This window comes from Zootermopsis nevadensis, unplaced genomic scaffold (assembly GCF_977971745.1).
Source record: "Zootermopsis nevadensis isolate Lab colony 2312 unplaced genomic scaffold, Znev_1.0 Znev_ptg000010l, whole genome shotgun sequence".
Taxonomy (NCBI): Eukaryota; Metazoa; Arthropoda; class Insecta; order Blattodea; family Termopsidae; genus Zootermopsis; species Zootermopsis nevadensis.
Window position 1 is genome coordinate 19,015,129 of NW_028259142.1, and position 20,242 is coordinate 19,035,370.

Below are 20,242 nucleotides of genomic sequence, written 5' to 3' on the forward strand. Positions count from 1 at the left end.
ATTTAACTTACCTTAATTTTCCTGTTTTTTGTATTTTATCATAATACTAGTTTCTTATGTACCAAATTGTTACCCAGCTCACATATCCCTATCCACATACTGTCAGAACTACACTTCCAAGATTGATGGAACTGTGTTGTTTTTGCAACTCTGAATCATGTTCCATAATGATGGGAAGGGCATGTATCAAAAATATAAAACTGATCTTCTGAGAAGTATGTATGGTGCCTACTTTCTTTTAAATGCTTCCATCAAGGGCCAACTGTACTTATACATTTATATGGTTCAATCATCTGTTTTTTACTATAGACATCTGGTGACTGAAAATTGTTTACCTTTGATGAGTAGAATAGACTGGAACTTTTTACATTCCAAGGATGCAGAACATGTTATAACACAATACTTGATTCTAATACAAATAAGAAACTGCATAGTTGTGACTGTGATTTAATGCAAAAATAGTTACGCAAGAAAATATCACCATTGTTGCTTACATGTATTTATAATTGTCAAGAATTTTTGGTTTAAGTAAATTCTTCTACAGAATAGAATGTACTGGCATGTTCAGCGTCATAATGTTGCATGGAACATGAACACAGTTGAGTGGTTTTCATATTCCATGTCCTACAGAATGATCATGTGTGACAAGCAAATCTTTGCTTTGCTGAGTACTGTACGCTTATGACATCTACTGTACTGGGGACCGATTGCTCACAGTGCTAATTTTATTTCCTTTCTTTGATATTTTTTTACCAAAAATTGCATAAGTGACAAATTCAATCTGGCAGTGTTTTAGGTCATCTAAACATCACTTGTCAAAGGATTAAATCTAACCTTAGATATTTATATATGCCATTTCTGTGTTTGCCAGCTTTCAACACACACACAAAAACATTACATAGAAAATGTATCAATTACCACCCAAATATAAATTGTGCGTACTTTCTTTTCTATTCATTTCCATTTTGAAAGGAAATAACATTAGCACACTTTTCAAGAATTTATCACTACAAAATTATATGCTGCTAGGTTCCCATCTGATAGTAAGAAATTAAAATCTATGTGGCACAACCTCATGCATAATTATAATTCCTTATCATTAGATGGGAGCCAAGTGGTATAAAGTTTTTATGGGAGCTATACTCAGCTTTTATCTCAATGGGTACAATGAGCCCTTTTCCTGGAATGCAGGTGGCTAACATTTACATCATCCTACACAGTCATAGTAAATTAAAATAAAAAATAAAAAATTCTCTGCTGAAAATCTTGGGAGAGAATGAGTTAAAACTTATTTCAAGCTGTTTAGATATTCGCGTTTAAAGAATCACTGATGTTTTCTTTTTCAGGTTCATCATGGCCCACATCCAATCACAATGCCAGATGTCCATACTGCATGAGAGTGTTTGTGAACAATACAAACCTCAAAATCCACATTCGAGATGTTCACAGTGTTGATAAAGGACCATTTATTTGCAATAAATGTGGCAAGATAGTGAAGAACAGGGGTTCTCTGCGTGTACACTTGTATCGTTTACATCGTTCATTTATGTGTTAAGATGACTATTAACTATTCCAATGCTATGTGTCAGTATTTTGTTATATGGAAATTAATTTGAAAGTGAAATGTATTAGATCTCTAGCAGTATTACTTTCTATATAATAAGATGGAGGATTATGCTGTAAGAAACTCTTTTTAACCATATATATGATCTATTAAGAATCACATTGGTAAATGAAATTGTGATATGTCTATGTGTCCAGTGCGTGGAGCCACAGTTAGTGTGTAACTACTGTGAATTTCACTTGTACTTCTTTTATTTTTAGCTGTTTTTTTCAGTTTTTAAATGATTTCTAAATTAATTTATCGATACAGTTTTTTAAAATTATTTTATGACATTCAGCATAATAATAGAATTTAGTTTCTGAGAACAGTTATTAAAGATTATAGAATCTCTTGTTTATTTTTTGGTTTCCCACGCTCTTATCTGCACTGGTTTTGTAGCATTGATCACAGGATGATTCTGAATATTGTAGTGGGAAGTGACGATGGAGCAAGTAGCTCTGAAACATTAGTAAACTCCTACCAGACTACTCTATGCAACAACCCAGAAAACAGCCATCTTTATAATCATTGCTGTGAGATCCTCGGTTCACTCAGTAAACATATTACTCTTAAAGTTTCAATAACTAAATACAACCATAAAATGTTCAGTAAACTCTGTTATACCTATTAAAACAAATTATGTTTATTTCTTACAATTTTCAAGTATCTTCTATTAAAACTGGAACAGAAATATTAGAATATTTTAAATCAGAAATTAAAACAAAACCTAGCATACAGTATTGAATTGTATTTGAGTACTAAGAGAAATTATCAGAATGTAACCCCAGTCCTCTCCCACTTTGAACTGCCTTAACTTTAAATGTGCACGTCTAACATTTTTAAGTATTTGATTTGAAACTGTACAGCTGCAGAAATGTAGATTAACTAATTTGTTTTATATTTGTTTGTTATGTGATTATATTTTCTTGTACATGTAAGAGGAGATTTAAGATAGTAAGGGTAATACTGCAATATTTTCATTGTGTAGTTGGCAACACTGTTGAAGCCCGTGCATACTATAGCTGAAGGTCAGACACTGACATGCTGTATGATTCAGTTGCCATTTGTTCCAAGTGAGTGGCATGAAGGTGGTTGCTATATGAGGAAGAATGAGCTACATTAATGTCCAGTCTTGCAGAAATTTATGCAATAGTTACCCTACAGTTTCCATGAATCATTGCCTGAATATGCTCCATGTTTTGTTTGTTTGCGGTTGTTGATGATTGTCCTTAACTGTCTGCATCATTTTTAAGATGCCATAATAAGCTATAGGTCACCTTTGTTGGATATTTTTGTCACAATAATCCAGTCAGTAGGAGTAGAAGAATTTATCATATGGTACTCCCACTTCAGAAAGGTATTCCTTCTTTGCATCAATTAGACAGTGGGCAGGTGGATTAATAAGTTAATTACTGCAGACATTCACAATAAATACGTGAATATAAGTAGTTCAGCTGTCATATATGAGTATTAATGTAATTTATAAATAATTAGAACACTTTTACAGCTGTTTTATCTATTTTAATTTCAGACATTTAAAATGATGTGTCCTTATATATTTTAGTACAATAAAGCACGAATGACACATGCTAACATCATGTTTCTGTATTTGTGCAGGTTGGTTATACAGTGCTGTGTACATAATGGAATGTCCCCTATGTTCACGGGGTTTCAGAAACAAGTTCAACCTGAAGGTACATATGCGTGATGTTCATGGAGATGATCAAGGTCCATTCTTCTGTCCTCACTGTGGGAAGCAAGTGAAGAACAAAAGTTGCCTGCGGGTTCACCAATATCGACATCATCAGGCTCCCAAAAACATTCTCCATTCTCCTGTCACAATGCACAAGACCCAACAGTAGACACATATAGGTTGTGAAACTATATTTATGTTGAATTTACTTTGTATAATAAGTTTATTAGGAACAAAATTTAGTGTAAACATGAATTATTTCAAAGAGACTGTGAAGAATGTTCAGTCCTTTGAAAAATATTGAAGAGTATTATGTACAAAATTGTTAAAGCCATTGAATTATTTGCTAAGCAGCACTCATTTTGTGTTTTAAGTTGAATGTCTAAATTTTATGGAAACAATTAATGCTGGAATAAAGGCTCAGGGATACTGATAGTAATATAACAGACTCCATGGAGCAGAGACCCTAATCAGAATATTTATTCCATCATACACTTAATAATTAAAGTAGCTCATTAATCTGTAATTTATTCACAGTTAAAGAAAAAATTGCGCTGTTTAGTCTGTTTTATAAGAAGTTCTGGAACATTGTTGAACATAGATGAAAAGAGAATGAAATTGAATGATATAAAATTGCTTACTCCCTAAATTCAGCTTTAAATCACAGCCTTTTTCTAGAGCATCTAGTGACCTAAAGTGTTACACTCTTAAAATTTGTTAAATATATTTATGTGACTGTGTATGCAGTTAAAATTTTGTCATACGTTGTACTGTGTCAATAATTTGTCATACATATTTAGTATTAGGCAGTTTTCTCAAAGCACTCTTCTTCTCTGTGTACATACTTTTCTCATCCCTGCAGGATAGAATTTTTTTGATGCTTCCACAACAGTTGGTGATACTGAAAAACAATTAAAATTTCATATCAAATTTGAACCACACATGTATTTTAAATATACTAGCCTTTGTGTAGAGAATCTGTGCTTATAAGATCTGTCTGCAGAATGTAAAGAGTAGTGAAAACATGTAACAAGTGCCCAAAGATTTTAATTTAGTTCAAACATTCATCACTTGAGTGATGGAAGTATTCATATGCGAGAACTGAGAACTGTTACTAGTATTTTGTTTTATATTATCTTGATTTTTATATATATGAGGATTGAGGAAGTTCTCTTTCATTAGTTTTAAATATCTGTAGTAAAAGTAATGTAACTGTTAGGAACTGGTTATGTACAAAATGGTAAAATAGAAGACTGCATCATGTTGACTACAGTATGTGATTATGCATTTATTTTATGCAAAAAGTGATTCCTGTTTTGTGTGTGGCTATGTGCATAGCCAGATTATGTTCTTGGCAAATTATCTGTTGGACCCATTACAAGGCATAGTAACACACATACAATTTATCATTTTCAGAAATGTAACATCTCTTATACAAAAAGATAATCAAAGATCTGGGATTAACAGTAGACTAATCCACTTTGTTCAATCTGTAAAAAACTGAGATAAAATTAAATGTGGTCACTCTTTATAAGATTTATAAAATTCTTTGAAAGACACACACTTAAAAATTATAAACCACATGTGGCTTAATCCAACACTATATAAATATAGTAATAATGAGATTAATTTTTTCCATATTCCATATTTTCCAGTCAGTTAGCACTACTGCTCAATTTTTTTTTATCATTTGGTATTATTTTTCTTTACTCATCACAGCATATCGCTCTGGAAACTTCTAGTCATGCATCCTGTATGAGAAAATATGGATTCTGATAATGCAGAATAAAATATGTTATTTCAGAATGCGATAGGAATAACTTTATCCTTTTCTTCATATGATATTTGATGTCATTGATGTCCTCTATTTTTTGATTATCTGTCTCTGTTTTGCTTCTTAGTGTGTAGTCATTGCTTCTGTTTCCATATTGAAAATGTTATGATTCTAATCTGCTATTTGGCATAATAAATATGTTGCTTTTTGTATGTGTCATTCTAATTTTACAATAATTGCTTGACCATCTGCAGACAATGCAGATAGTAGACAGGCCAAGATTACTTTATTAATAATGATGTGTTTATTCTGCCATTCTTTAGTATATTTTGAAGAATAGATGAAGGAGGGCACCCTGTTCAGCCTGTCTTAAGTTTTAGCAATCATACTATTATTTGATATTAATTTAGTACAAGCTGTACAATAGTATGCAAAATGCATATGACAACAATGGACTTTAATGGAGTTTAATAATCAGTTTCTTCCTACACTACATTAGTTATAAGCTGCTTACATAGACAGTTATTACAGATTTTTATGAACAGTGGTGATATATGTGTCTGTGTTGTTTCAGGCTGTCTGTCTGCAGGGAGTGTCAGTGGTCTGCTGAGGTCATGCATGAAGTGTCCATTATGTTCTCGTGTATTTGTCAACAAGTTCAACCTCAAAGTTCATGTCCGTGATTTCCACAGTGTGGATCGAGGGCCTTTCTCATGCTCAGAGTGTGGCAAGCAGGTGAAAAACCGCAGCAGTCTCCGTGTACATGTCTATCAGCAACACCGAAAAAAGATCTTCCCCCTCAGAATAGAACAGAGATTGCACATGGCACAGGACAGTGAGATGAATTGAAAATCCCCACACATATATGACACTGGCATATGGATTGAATCTCACGTTTGTATTTGTTTCTAATATTTGTTGTGTTGGGCTAAATAAAAAACATTATTAAAGTAAATAAAATGATAAGACAAGGCTTTTGTAGCTCAATAATTGTAGAGCAATGATAGGTCACTGATAGGAGACAAGTTTATATTAAAGTAATACATTAAAATGTCCTTTGGAGAGCAAGCAGAAATGTAAACCACTTTCACCACAGAAGAAGTCTTAATATAATACACATTATGATATGATAACAATGAATTTATACTATTAGTGCAGGGCTCTTGACCTTTTATGACCTGTGGCCATATTCACCTTTGCTTAATGACTTTTTGTACTTCACAAAAATGCACATGGGCCATGTGTTAAGAACCCCTGCGCTGGTGCATATAAAAACGTCTGTGATTGTAAGCTAGAGAGATAGTATGTCAGCCTTTACACCTATTAGCCAAGATTTGATAGTCTAGTCTGACCTAAGTTTTCAGTGTGACTCCATTTATATTCTTGATGGGTCAGCAACACAAGACATCAGACACTTTTATGTGACAGCAACATGAGCAAATGATGAAAAGGTGAGGACATTTAAAGTAAAATGTAATAACTCAGGAAAGGCTGGAATCATTATGTGCAATCGTATAATGCTAAGTGTAACCAGAAGTTCAACAGTTAAGAAGCTGTCTTACTCAAGTTTCCCATGATCATCACACAAACTAAGTTTGTAATTAAAAGTTAAATTAAAATAAATTTTACTTCCTTGCTCTGCATCCAACTAAGGATCAGGTCAGGGGACTGGGGTTAGGATAATTTGCTGAATAGTGCGGCTTCCTGTGCTTTTGGAGGTGCTAATAGGTGAACATGAAGCACTTGTGATTAATGTTCATGGAAACCTGAAGCATTCAGAGACAAACTCACCCCAGAATGAAGTGTCACAGGCGGTGACTAAATGCTAAATGCCAGAGCTGCGGGATTGAAAGAATTATTTAAATATAGTGTTTTCCAGGGTATATTTTTCCCTGTGGTTCAAACACAGCGTAGCTTGTTATCACAGCTACAGGAATGAACACAGCACATATAAAGAAATCTCCTGTAGTCAAACACTAGATTAACTCTGAATTGATAAGAATTTTCCTTCACTGTGAAGTTGATATAATGGAATTATTATTATTGTTATTTTACATTATGCCAACTTAATTCCAGAAATACCAGGGTCCACAGTGTTTCAGAACTAGCATTAAACACATATCCCCTCCACTGACCATCATCAAGGGTAGCAGAGTCTACTTATTTTAAGTACCCCCAAGTTGGAAATTATATTCTTTAGCATACTAAAGACCAGGCAGGTTGAATAGACCATAATTGGATGTGTATGATGTGTCAGTTACAGCAGTCTAATGAAACCAATGCTGAGTTTTAAACTGCTGTTTTATTTATGAAATATTTGTATGAAAGCAACAGTAGTTTATTTGGAGACTTTTTCACATTTTTGCTTATAAAAAGTGTCTTAAAATTATAAAGTCTGCAAACTTCATGACTGCTGAACATTGTTCTGGAGAAAAATCAGTGACTTAAAAAGATTAAGCAGAAAATATGTGAAGAGCACTGTACTTATTGTGTGTCCAAAGCTGTCATGACAAAATATTATCAAGAGAAATAGTGATGTAATTGTGAGAATGTTATACCTTGCATGCAGTTAGTCATAACTTATAGTGCAGTTCCTCTTACAAGGATGAACCAACTTAATGGAATCACCTGAAATTTGCTAAATAATAAATGTTGACTTGCTCTACCTTCATAGAGCAGTCTTTTATTACATAACAAATTTTACAATTTTGTACCATGGCTGTACACCATTGAAAAGCTTCCACCATACCTGTGTTTTAGTAATAATACTCAACACACTGAAGAGTGCTGTTTCATATACCAGTACTTCTGCTCCTTGTGTTTACATTTGCCATTGTGTTGTATTTGTGCAGAATTTTTTCATGAACTTGTAGGAGAACATATAATAATAACATAATAATATTTTAAGCTTGCTGTATTTGGTATAAAAGTACAAATAAATGAATAGCATAAGGTATAAACTAACATACATAGTAAAAACAGAGTTTTAACAATAATACTACTTACATATTTAAAGTAGTTTTTGTAGAAATATCAATGTGTTTTATCAAGAAATTGCAAGGTACCTTATTAAGGTTAATAACAGTTGATGGGTTTGCTGTCTGTAAAGAATCAAGTTAACTTCACAGGCTGCCTCTCCTGTATGCCTCGATTCCGGAAGCAAAGGTTGATGGGTCTGTCGGGTACTCGGTTCATGCGGTAAACCATCCCTACAGGATCTGGGGTCTGCTGTGCAGATTCCAATTTGTATTTCCTCAGCACCTGTTTGAAAGTGTTTACACATGTAATGCTTTCAAATACTGACAATGAATATACAACATCTTGGGTAAGTGTCTTTAATTTAAGATTAATTTAATTTATGTTATTTCCTTATTGGAACAATTACTTGATTTTACTTTCTTGAATAAGAACTTTATATTTATAATCTGGAAATAACTGTAAGACTTCTTTGGAATAAAAATATTAATGATGACAGAAATAAAGTAAGAGTTAAATAATGAAGAAAAACAGAAATGTGTATCACAATTGGTGCATACAGAACTGCAGAGCATTATGTTCTGTATTTATGAATGTGTGTATTACGTGCCTCCATAATGCAATATTTTAATAAACTAGTCATTACTCAGAAAGAACTGTAGTAGATGTAACAGCTAACATGGTTTTAGTATACATTTTTCCAGGAAAAACCAGTGCTAAAAATTCACTGAAGAAAAATGTCAAATGCCATATATTTAACCATATTTGCATGAAATAATTGAGGTCTATAATTGTAAGAATGAAGTGACATATTGACATGCCTCTGCCAGCAATAACACCATTTGCTGTTCTGCCAGGCGTTGCCCAGGGCACATTCTCGGACCATAACCAAAAGGTAAAGATGCAAAAGGGTGTCCTTTTCTTGCTGAAGAATCTCGTAGCCAGCGCTCAGGCTGATACTTTAATGGCTCAACAAAATACTTTTCATCTAATGAAGTTACAGAATTAAATGCAGACACCAGTGTCTGAAATAAAAGAACCAAGACATTTGAGAGGAATGCAAAGTAACAATTTTATTTCTTATTACTCATTTATCTTCTATTTATTAATATGTTATGCAAAATTGTCAATCTTAATGTACTACAAATAAAAATGCAACTACTAACTCCAGCAGGTATAAGATAACCCCCAATATTTGCATCACTGGCCAAGACACGACTGTTTGCACCAGCAGTGGAAGAGAGTCGAAGAGTCTCTTTGATGCAGGCTCGTAAGAAGGACATCTCCTGGACTGATCCTTGCCCTAAAGCCTCTTGATATGCTTGCTGCTGAACTGCAGGATTAATTGCGAGGTAATGAAATGTCATTGCCATTGTGGTGGCTGTCTGTTAAGAAATAATATGAGAATGGTTACATTTAGACATCTGGCTAATGAAATAGAAACAGTTCATATTCTTTGCTGAAGCTTATTTCTGATTAATAAAGTGTTCCCTCATTTCTGAACTCCCTAATTTATATGTATATATTAAAATTATACCAGTTCCCTTGATTTTGGAAATGTTTACTCAATTTTCCTTGTACTTCTTTGCAAGGAGTTAATCAGATTGAGAATTCTTGTAAATTAAACTTCACTAACAGCATCAATTCCACCAGCAAAGGTCTCTAGTCCCAACATGATGATATCCTTCCATTCCAGTGTTGGATTATCAAATAAAGCTGCTAAGAAAGGGTGTGCTGATGCAATTTGCTCAGGACTATTCTTGTACCTGTACTTCATTTCTTGAAGTGTGTTCTCTAAAATCCTGTAACATAAGACACACTAATGTCGGGATTACAAATCTATATATGACAATGGTAAAATTTTGCAACCCAGTTTCAAAATGTAGTGTACATTCAGCAATATTTTAATGAAATGTTTAAAAAAACACATTGTATGTGCCATTTACCATTATTTGTTTGGAAAGGAAAAAAGCATTAAAAGACAAAATATTGGAACAATAGTGACAATATGTGTATTTGTGAAAATAAGTAGCATTTCTTTCTTTCCATGTGCAATGCAAAATTAATTTCTGGAACTTTCAACTACGACAAATATAAACAATTGAAAAACCTATAGCATGGGAAGTACTTAGACAGATTCAGAATATGACATATGTGCCTTGTTGTCACAAAGATCAGAGATCAATGATATAACTTTTAGGCTCATACTGAAACACTTGAAAACTACTTTTTTACCCACTTAGCTGATGAAAATTATATTACTTTCATTACTTATTGGTAAATGTATACATTTACTTATGAATTTTGCAGGTAAAATTACATGTTACAGCTTCATAGAACATAAGTATGTATTTAGTACGTTCTTTGGTTTCCATCTACACCAATTCAGGAAACCCTTAGCAAAAAATATCTAAATTACTAATGTTAGCACATACTAATAAAGATGTTGCCTACCCTATAAGTACAATAATTTGGTTGCACAGATGACAGTTGATGCATATGAACCAGTCATTGTTCTAGGGAACTGTACTGTACTTAAGCTTAATTACTGGTTAAACAGTCTATTTTGCCTAGCATAAGAACATGACTGACATTTATAACAATGTATTAATGAGAAATTGAGTTCTCTACTAAAAGACTTATGAACTTCTGAAATGCAACACATTCATAATTCGGGAACTTTGTGTTACCATACAATCAAGTAGTGACTCTACTTTTGAAGTACTCTTATATTTAGTAAAATAAACAAGATTTGTAAACCATATATTGCTATCATCCATAGTGTTAATTAAAAATATAACTGTTACCGCAGATGATCAAACTTGAAAAATTACAATTTTAAGGTACAGATATTTCCAGTTAACACAACTGAAATATAGAATTTTATGTAAAGTATGTGGCTGGTGTTTTATCTGCAGTTGGTTTACCTGCGAAAGCATTCATGTGATGATTCTATCTGCCGATAGCCACGGGTTCGATAGAATTTCCATAAAGGGAACCCAATCATTGTTTTGTATAACCCATCCATGAAGTCTGTACTGGCATTTATGATGTCCTTTGTAACATGTTCTCTGCTATTTGGAGCTGCCACATCACAGAACTGCACTCCAAGGCTTGTTACTGAGATGGCTTTAATATTGAACAAGGAAAGTGTTCTTGAACAAATCCAGAGATTGGTAATCAATAAATGCTACATACGTATTTCTATGATTATACAATACTGTTATGCTAATAGGAATACTAGTAATTAATCAGACAAATTTATGAATTTAAGAGTAATCATGTTTGTCAGACCTACTTTCTACATATGTTCATGCACTTGAATTCATATAATTCCATATAGTTTGTTCTGCAGAAACGAATAAAATTCATGGTTAATATCTAAAAATTTAACAAATTCTTCTCAGAGGATGAAGATGGTTCTCGAAACGCTGGTGTTTTCTTCATTAAGCCATTTTACACGGCTGGTAGCCTGAGAAAAATTTATTATACTTGGTTGCCGTGAAAACATCAGATCATACATCTACAAATGTTTTATTCTCCAAATGCATTCTTTGTGATAGTAAGTATTTCATTGTATTGATATCCATTTACTGTAGACACAGATCTATTGTTCTGAACACAACATATATTACACCAGAAAGAAACAAATTACTATTCCTTATTATGCCTTCTTTGTATGATGTGCATAGCGAGAACGCATTATGGTCTGGTCTGGTCATGTCCGTATGTCCATCCATCCATCCACCTGTCCAGTTGATTCAACTTGAGAACCACTGGGCAGATTTGGATAAAATTTGATATGGAGGTTGTGGTATTCTGCATGACCTCAAAGCATATTTTAAATAGCCTATAAGTAATGATAACAAAATGGGGGAAGTATGAAGTCTTGTCAATGGAGGCAGCGAGCACCTCTGCAATGCTGGTAAACTTGTACAAGACTACAATGTGCAACATCCCAGAAGACAGTCATCTTCAGTTAATTTAATGGCACATAGCAGGAGAGAGAGAAGCTATGATGTACCTTCAATAGTATATTTGAACAAGTGCTGACAGACATCAGTCATAATATCTGAGGATATTTCATCCATCTTCATTTGAATGTAATCAACAAAATTTCTTGCCACTTGCATATGCTGATCAGCATATGCCTTGACAACACTTGTGCGCAAAAGTGGCAGTATTGCTGCACGATACTTGTACCACTCTTCTCCATTCCTAGAACACAGAAAAATTCCATTGTTAAGAGATACTTTATTAATAGATATTAATCCATTTGCATTGTTTCCAAATGAAGGTATCTTGCCATAGGAAACTGCACTTGCCAAAAAGTGATTGTAACTGTTATGAATATCCATTGTATATAAACACCTAAAGAGTATCTTTACTGGTCTCTGAATGTCAGTAATGATCCCTGTACATTATCCAACAGAATTAAACCTTTGGTACTGAAGCTGAATCATGATTCTCTGTTGCAGCTGCATTAAAAAGAACTGTCACAAAAATGTTGTGTCAGTCTTTATCCCGTTTCATACTATTTACTTACCCTGGAACAATGCCTATGCTGCCAAATGTCTTCTGTCGATAATGCTGAACTGCAGGAAATGGCGGTCTGTATGGGAGGCGGCCTTCATGACGAAACATTGTTCGGGTGTCATCAGCATCCACAGTCACAACAATATCTGCACCATTGAGACGTAACTTGAACACTGGTCCGAGCTGCCTACTCAAGTCCATAACAGCATCAGTTAGCCTTTCCAATTTATATGGACCTGTGCAAATTTGCAGAAATAGTCCAGACTGTAAAGTTTAGTAAGTATTTGGGTTTCCCAAACAAAATTTTGTATGTATTTCTCATTGCTACTTTCAGTGCTACATGCCTGACTCGAAAATTGCCCTTTGTTGGAGATCACTCTATAGTGATACCCTATAAAATGCATAGCTCAGAATACAAAACCACATCTGGACTCTCCAAGCTGCACTGTTTCAACTAATTTTAAAAATATTTAAACTAGTTTAACCTGTAACTTTATCATTATTTGAAACTACATCAAGAGAATAAATAAGTAAAACTAAGTTAATTTTAAAGGGTACTGATGATGGTGTGTTACAATCAAGATCACAAAGTTCTTGGACTATGTCCTTCATGTGTGTTTTTTGAAAAAGAACAATACATTTCAGAAGCTGGATCTGCTTCCATCCTCAGTTGGGTTCAACAGAAGAGCATCCAGTTACTGAGGTTCTTTCTATCAAATCCAAATGAGTAGGTTCCCTCTTCTCTTTTTTAATGTGAGGACAGAAGCAGATCCAGCTTCCAAAATGTAGTACTTTTTTACAGCCTTTTAAATTGCAATGAATATCACCAGTATTCAAAAATGTTAAGGTTAAGGTAAGAGTAGGATTTGATGGTGGGGAGTATGAAGATGAGGGTCTTCTGGATTGTAGCACTGTGTAGTTTGGTAGAAGTTGATCAATGTTTCAGAGGTACTTGATGCTTCTATCATTAGGGCAATATATGAAGGTGAATTGCTCCACATTGGGCCAATTTATCACCAGAAGAATCAATCTGACATTTTGGAAGTAACATGGATACTGCATCATTTAATGGGAAAATCTTTACAAAACTAGTGTCCACTTCCAATATTATACTCTAAATGCACATTGACGTTTGATAATCTTCGGTGCATCAATTGTACTTCTATTGCTTAAAGGGGCCTTTAGCGACAAGACTACTCTGTACAGTGTTTTGAAATTTATTCCAATATTATTTACTCTCATGGTGAACATTTAACAAATACAAGTAATGTGCTCTTTCATATGTGCATTTATTTGCACGCCTGCATTCCAGGATTTCGGTAACTTTTCGTTAGAAAATATGTTGAACCCCCACCCCCCCAAAAAATTATTACATGAATTTTGATTTGAACCCTAAGTCCTTCATAGTATTAATTGACAGCCCTTCGGTGTAATGTTCTCGATGTCGATACATCGCGTTTATCACAGATACTGACTTTCGACTTTAATCGACAAATGAGGACCTCCAAATCAACTGTACTTTCATTTGGTGACCATTCAGCAAGTGCTGTTGCTGACTTCTTTGCGATTAAGGGTAACATAATAACCAAAATTTTTTACAGTAGTATTTGAGGCTTTCACAGCGGTAAGTCTGAAGATGGCTGTGTTCTGAGTTGCAATTCCATGTAGTCTGGTAAAGTTCCAGCAGACTACACGGCTCTACAGCTCAGAAGATAGCCATCTTAAAATCTTTACAAACAGTGATGTTTGTTTTACCCAGCTATATAGCACAGAATGTGCGATTTTACAATATACGTGATGACCCTGGATCAAAACGCAAACATTGACTTAAACACTTCTGGAATCCCCAGAGAAATATAATTTTATCTCGTCATGTTGGCCACAAAGTAAGCATCTATATAGCCTATACCTATGTTAACGAAATTCTGTAAACTTCAAAACAAACCCATTGGAAAAAAGAGATGAGCATGTCCGATTAATGGCCACACACTCTGTGGCGATGGAACATGGTTTAATGTTTTTTTCGAAATAAAGCAGCTTGTACGATGCGACTTGGCACACGCAAAATATTTAGTCATCGCCGAAAGATGTCGCAACACGGCCATGTTGACGCGAACTGAAGAAACATGCTATTCAGCATTTCACTAAATTATTCGTCATACAAAACTCCCTGAATAGCATAAATATCAAATAATGCCAGTCTTGGCAGTTTCTTTGTCTAAGATATGCAGATTTACAAGTTAGGAAGTTCACCTTTTTCGCCATAAAATAAAAAGTGCTGAAGATTCTTTTGTCATTTGTGACAGTATTTGGAGGCTTCATGTTAAGTCGTTCTGGAAATTAATCCTCGTCATAGGTTCCACAAATAAACCCAACAGAAAATAAAACGAAAAAATGCCCATTTGATTCAAGTCAATAGCGCTCTCTGGCGTGTGAATGGAGTGACTGCAAAATTCGAGTCCAAGCAATGGACACTATAAGTATCAGCACCCTGGTGCAAAGTTCTTTAAACGTAATTTTGGAAATTTCGTTTTCATAAACATGTACGGGCTGCATAAAACTTCATGGCTAAATTCATAATTCAGAGAATGGATGTTCCTCGATAAATCGGACAACGCTGCATAAGAAGTCGACCATTTACACCAATCAGAATGAGTATATCATTCGGCTGTAGGCTACTACCAATCATATTTCCTGTCACTACAACGAGGCGTGGTTCAGTGTATGGTAGGTTTCAGAGATTATCAGAACGAAGTCGTTGGAAATGATCTTTGCATGAAAGCGTCTAGCTGAGCTGGTGAAGTGCTGGGATTTAGTGTAGCATTTTGCGTTTACGGTCTTGAGCTGTAAGTTTAATGATGTAGTTGTGAGATATTTATTCCAGTAATAATGAAATGAATATTTTTTAGGACAGTAAAACACCTGAAATAGGTGGATGTTCCAGATTCGGTAGTATCTAAGGCGTAGGCTTTAAATGGCCTTGAAGATTGTTAAAGTTTATATGTAATGTGACTTTTGGTCATGTCTTGAAAATGTGAAATTGCAGACGTGGATTTAGGAATTACTTCACATAACATTATGGTTTTTGGTGTTGATTTATGTATTCATGATCGATTGGAACACATGATTATTATGTTCGATGTGTCGCCATTTTGTTATGAGGAAAGGTGTTTATATTTATTTCGTAGTTGTGTACAGTCGGAAGCAAAGTATGTACGATGTGATGTTGCTTCCCATATGCTGAAAAATTTGTCCAGGTTTCTAACTGCATAGAATATTTATGTGTCACAAATTCGAGAATTGGTTAAAATTACATAACTTTGTTGTCTTCGGATTGTTTTTTATGTCCACAGGCGTTTATCACAATGTCGCGTTATCGTGAATGGGATCTCTCATGCAAAGTATATGTTGGCAATTTGGGAAGCAGTGCATCGAAACACGAGATTGAATCAGCTTTTAGCAAATATGGTCCGCTGAGGAATGTTTGGGTAGCTAGAAATCCTCCAGGTTTTGCTTTTGTTGAGTTTGAGGATCCCAGAGATGCCGAGGATGCAGTACGGGGTTTGGATGGAACGTAAGTATTTATCCAGTAGGTCTGATAACAGTCTTAGAGATGATTTATTATGTTTAATTACCATTTCACTAGAACATATGTTCATGCTGAAACTTGCTTACAACTTGGCAGGTATCCATTTCACATTGATCAAAATTACTTGCATACTACATATGTACAATATTGGTACAGAGCAATACTTTTTTTTTCCATTTTTTCTTTTTACAGTTTGCTTAATTCTTTTCTTCATATGAGAACATTTCATTTCCTTCCAAGTGCAACAAATTACATATAAAAAACAGTTAATATTCAGGCGCAGTTTTCTTGTGTAGCCTTTAAATGTCTTGGGTATTATGAGGATGCACCATGGGGAAATATTAAAAAAGTCTGACAGAATTGTTGGGAGCTGAATCACAAATGAAAAATTCATATGGAGGTATGACTGTGATGTTCATTGGCATTAGAGTAGGTTATAAAGTGCTGCTTGATTATTAATCAATGCAAATGAGAAAACATACAACTATAATCAGACATGACCAGTAAAGTAGGTTATTTCATAATCTCTGCATAGAATCCATTCTGTGACTTGCCTCAATTTTACATGTAAAAATGAGGACTGGCAATTCAAGTCATTGTATATATTCATGCTACTTCAGAATCTGAAGTAAGAATTTTGAGAAAAGGGAAGTACTGCCTTGACTAGTTGAGTGACTGTTAGCCAATAGTTGTAATTGTGCCTTTCTTTCTTGTAGACGCATGTGTGGGACACGAGTTCGTGTAGAGATGTCATCAGGGCGTAGCCGGCGTGGTGGTGGGGGTGGGGGTGGTGGGCGCAGAGGTTCTGCCCCTACACGCTATTCCAGGTATGTTGCATCTCTGTATCATCCATTCACAACATAAGGAAGGTACTGTTTTATTAGTTGTTTGGAATGTGTTTTATGCATAAGTTTCAAGGTACTACATTCCAATTACAAGATTTTATTATATGTGTAGTGCTTTAAATAATGCAAGAAATTTGGTTCTATGTCATGTAAGAATAAAAATGTGGAAAAGATGTTCTTTGTAATTTTCTGTGCATTCTTTGTCGTTTTACATCAGCACAAGATATGAGTTTTACTTTTGTTGTCGGTTTTCCATTCCATATGATTTATTTTCATGTAGAAGTTTTCCTTGTATGGTTTTATGACGAGAGTCTCGGATGTGGCATGCGTGCATATGGGAAGGCAAAGAGGAGAGCCTGGCCAGGCCGGTCTGGACGAGAGCCGGTGTTTGACCATTCTATTTGATGATGTGACGCAATTTACAGGGCTCTCTCGTCTCCTACCGCTCTACTACCTCTGGCTCCAGACACCACCCCGATCTTCATGTTTTTGCTACTACCAACATGACTGGGCCACTTCTTCCCCATATGAAAACTTGGCTCTACTCGTCGCAGCATTGCATCGCACCCGCCACACCCTTCTCATCCGTCTGTTAGGCCAAAAATAAGCGTGTCAACAGTTAAGCGTCAGCTATTTAATAAAACAACCTTTCACCAACAACCATCAGTCACTACAACTATCACCACTACACCATCACCACTACTACCAACCACAATCCACTGGAAACCTGTCCAGGCAGTACAACCCTCGCCCAACTAGCCTCGACATCACGACATTCCAACATCACTTGATGTTGCCTGCATCGGCACAACAATAGCAGCTTCTCATCCAACTCGCCCGCCCGCCATTCTCTTCTGTCTTCATGTCAACGCATTCGCCTGCCTGACTACAATACAGTCTGGTATTCTATTCAAATTAAATTAATTAAAACCTTGACATTCTTGAGAGCTATCACTGAATTTGGTGGGTTTTCAGAAAGAGTAAAGAATTAATTATATTGCTCATGAGTTTGCCTGTTGGCACTTGATATAGAAGAATGGCACTAAACTTTTTGTTCAACTGGAAAAATTCTGATGTACGTTAGTGGTAACTAATTATTTGGAGTTCAATCTTTAGATTAAATTGTATTGGGTTTTAATTTGTTAGAGGGTAAAGAATCCAGCAATCTTTGAATGATGTGTGATGTCCAACCAGTTGTTTTCTGTTGTCTTGGAAATTAATGGCTACAGACATTAGACATATTAAGTCTTTTTTTAATCATTTGCAGTATTTTTCAGTAACATGTGGGAATCAGAATTATTTTAATTTAATGTATTTGGGACATGCAGTTTTAGTGTACACTTCATATTAGCTCAGGCTTTAAAATTGTGTTACATATATTTGTAATTTATTTTCTATATAGTTTACTTGTTTGTTTGTTTGTTTATCCTTTGCATTGTCCTTATTTGCCAAGTTCATACTGCATAGCCACTTACACATTATTATTGTTACACATTGTTACTTACTTCTACACCTTTTTATTGTTTTATATTAGATTATGCAATGGTTCTAGTAATGGTGGGCCTCAAGCCACAGAATATTTGTGCCAAAGATTTAATATCTCAGGAATAAAGTCATGGTCCAGAAGCTTTTTCTGACTCGTGAAGCAAGTATTAAAAACCATTACATATATTCTTTAGCTACAGTTGCATTATTTCCTTCAGTGTGAAGATTTCAATAATTCATTGCAAAAAAATTTCTGCGTCAAAGAAATGTAGCATTTTAAATTCCTTCTTGTAATACCGCGAATTTCATGTAATTTTGTTATATGGAGAACTGTGGAATGCAGGTAAACATTTGTAATGGAAACACACAGTAATAACAGATACAGTTTTATAGCTGGAGATTATGCTTATTCACTTTCTTCGGGAAATGTGTGCGGTTTGTCATAGGCCTTTGTTATTCCAGATTTTAGTGTTTTGCAGCTGAAGTTGGGATTCAAACATATTCATGAGGCCTGTAAGGAGGAAAGAAGCAGACACTGCATCAGAAGAGTCATGTGAGGGTCATTGCTGTTCATATTGTGAGCTAAGTTACTAAGTGTATCTCCTGGTTGTTGTAGATCACGCTCACCACGTAGGCGTTCGCACAGCAGATCGCGTTCCAGGAGTCGCTCTCCCAGGCGTTCACGCTCTGATTCCAGAGACAGGCGGTATGTAGTATTGCTAACATAATCTGGATTTTTGAGCAGGTATAATACTAGTCTTGAATTCTGCTTTTACAAAGTAGCATGTGGAGTTAAGTAAGTGCTAATTTACATAATAATTTGGTATTTGTTTTAATTTGTATATTTCTTTGCAGATGAATGTTTTGTGTGAACATATTTCAATGGATTACTGGCACAGCACAACATGTTGTTGTGCTCTGTGACGTCGGCTTAATAACAGCTTTCAGAAGTGACTGGACTCATTGACGTTATTTTAGTTTGTATTTTCCTTTGGTGTATTCTCACATGTCATCTGTCATTACCTTTCTGTTCTTGTGTTCATAATAGAATTAAATCTCTTAAGTTTAGGGTTCTGAATGTAACAATTGTATGATTCCTTTTATCATCAAAGAATTAAATTTCTTACGTGTAGGGTACTGAATGTAACTATGATTCCATTATCATTAAATAATTCTTGTCACATTTTTTGTGTTCCATTATTTCTGTTCCTTGTACAGGAAAATCCCAATACAGTACAACTCTTTATTCGGCCATCACTGATTAAAGCCTCAGAACGGGAATTCCCTGTACAATTTTCAAAGGGCATCTTCAATAAAACACCAACTGTGTTCGATGCCATCCATCATCTGTGGCAGTACATATGTACCATTGGTCATTAAGTGTGATAACAGTGGCCTGTAATTTCGTTTGCATTGGCTATAAGTCAACAGCCAGGAATATTGAGTTGTACAAATACTGCATACAGTTCTGCTTTAAGAAATAGAACCTACTCCAGTAGGAAACGACAATACTGCATGGCAACTTCTCCATTTGTGGAGTAAATCATCCATTAACTGGTACTGTGTTGGAGGAAATCTGTCGGAAGAAAGTAAATGGGTGTATGAAAGTGTGGAACTTGTGAAGACCTTGATGGTTTAGGTACATGGAAAGTATATGAGAATGTAAGAAATGGAATGGTGACTAAGGAACAAGTGTAAGTTCTTGGTCAGTGAATCACAAATTCTCTACACAGAAATTGGT

General features: G+C 34.9%; 3 protein-coding genes across 13 annotated transcripts in view; 2 read left to right on the forward strand and 1 right to left on the reverse strand.

Moving 5' to 3' along the window:
- The window catches only part of LOC110827440 (uncharacterized), a 55,917-nt gene extending 49,876 nt beyond the window's left edge, over positions 1-6,041 (forward strand). Inside the window, exons 6-7 of one of the 3 annotated variants that reach the window (XM_087346721.1) lie at positions 3,221-3,475; positions 5,645-5,794. In XM_087346721.1, coding sequence (XP_087202847.1) covers positions 3,221-3,465 — 245 coding nt within the window. In that variant the 3' untranslated portion in view covers positions 3,466-3,475; positions 5,645-5,794. Of the gene's footprint in view, positions 1-1,346; positions 1,571-3,220; positions 3,476-5,644 lie in introns of those variants that run through there. The other 2 variants (XM_087346718.1, XM_087346727.1) reach the window with 2 other exon arrangements.
- LOC110827439 (putative cytochrome P450 49a1) lies at positions 3,194-15,209 on the reverse strand. 7 transcript variants are annotated; one of them, XR_002542323.2, is made up of 10 exons: positions 14,528-14,767; positions 12,593-12,818; positions 12,071-12,264; positions 10,974-11,175; positions 9,683-9,848; positions 9,213-9,431; positions 8,868-9,071; positions 8,136-8,331; positions 4,142-4,197; positions 3,194-3,436 (listed from the first exon to the last, which is right to left on the reverse strand). XR_002542323.2 is itself a non-coding variant. In XM_087346713.1 (9 exons), exons 1-8 carry the CDS (start codon positions 14,685-14,687, stop codon positions 8,182-8,184), a joined length of 1,521 nt encoding a protein of 506 aa, XP_087202839.1. In that variant the 5' UTR covers positions 14,688-14,767; the 3' UTR covers positions 3,194-4,197; positions 8,136-8,181. The 7 variants fall into 7 exon arrangements, 6 of the variants coding, with proteins under 6 accessions (XP_087202839.1, XP_021914799.1, XP_021914797.2 ...); XM_087346713.1 differs by having other exon boundaries at positions 3,194-4,197; XM_022059107.2 differs by lacking the exons at positions 3,194-3,436; positions 4,142-4,197; positions 14,528-14,767 and adding an exon at positions 14,836-15,209 and having other exon boundaries at positions 7,967-8,331.
- Positions 14,137-19,684, forward strand: LOC110827442 (RNA-binding protein 1). 3 transcript variants are annotated; one of them, XR_015534604.1, is made up of 6 exons: positions 15,263-15,428; positions 15,936-16,156; positions 16,888-16,998; positions 17,442-17,917; positions 19,118-19,207; positions 19,357-19,684. XR_015534604.1 is itself a non-coding variant. In XM_022059132.2 (5 exons), exons 2-5 carry the CDS (start codon positions 15,948-15,950, stop codon positions 19,358-19,360), a joined length of 414 nt encoding a protein of 137 aa, XP_021914824.2. In that variant the 5' UTR covers positions 14,137-14,155; positions 15,936-15,947; the 3' UTR covers positions 19,361-19,684. The 3 variants fall into 3 exon arrangements, 2 of the variants coding, with proteins under 2 accessions (XP_021914824.2, XP_021914823.2); XM_022059132.2 differs by lacking the exons at positions 15,263-15,428; positions 17,442-17,917 and adding an exon at positions 14,137-14,155; XM_022059131.2 differs by lacking the exon at positions 17,442-17,917.
- Positions 19,685-20,242: the final 558 nt, after the last annotated feature.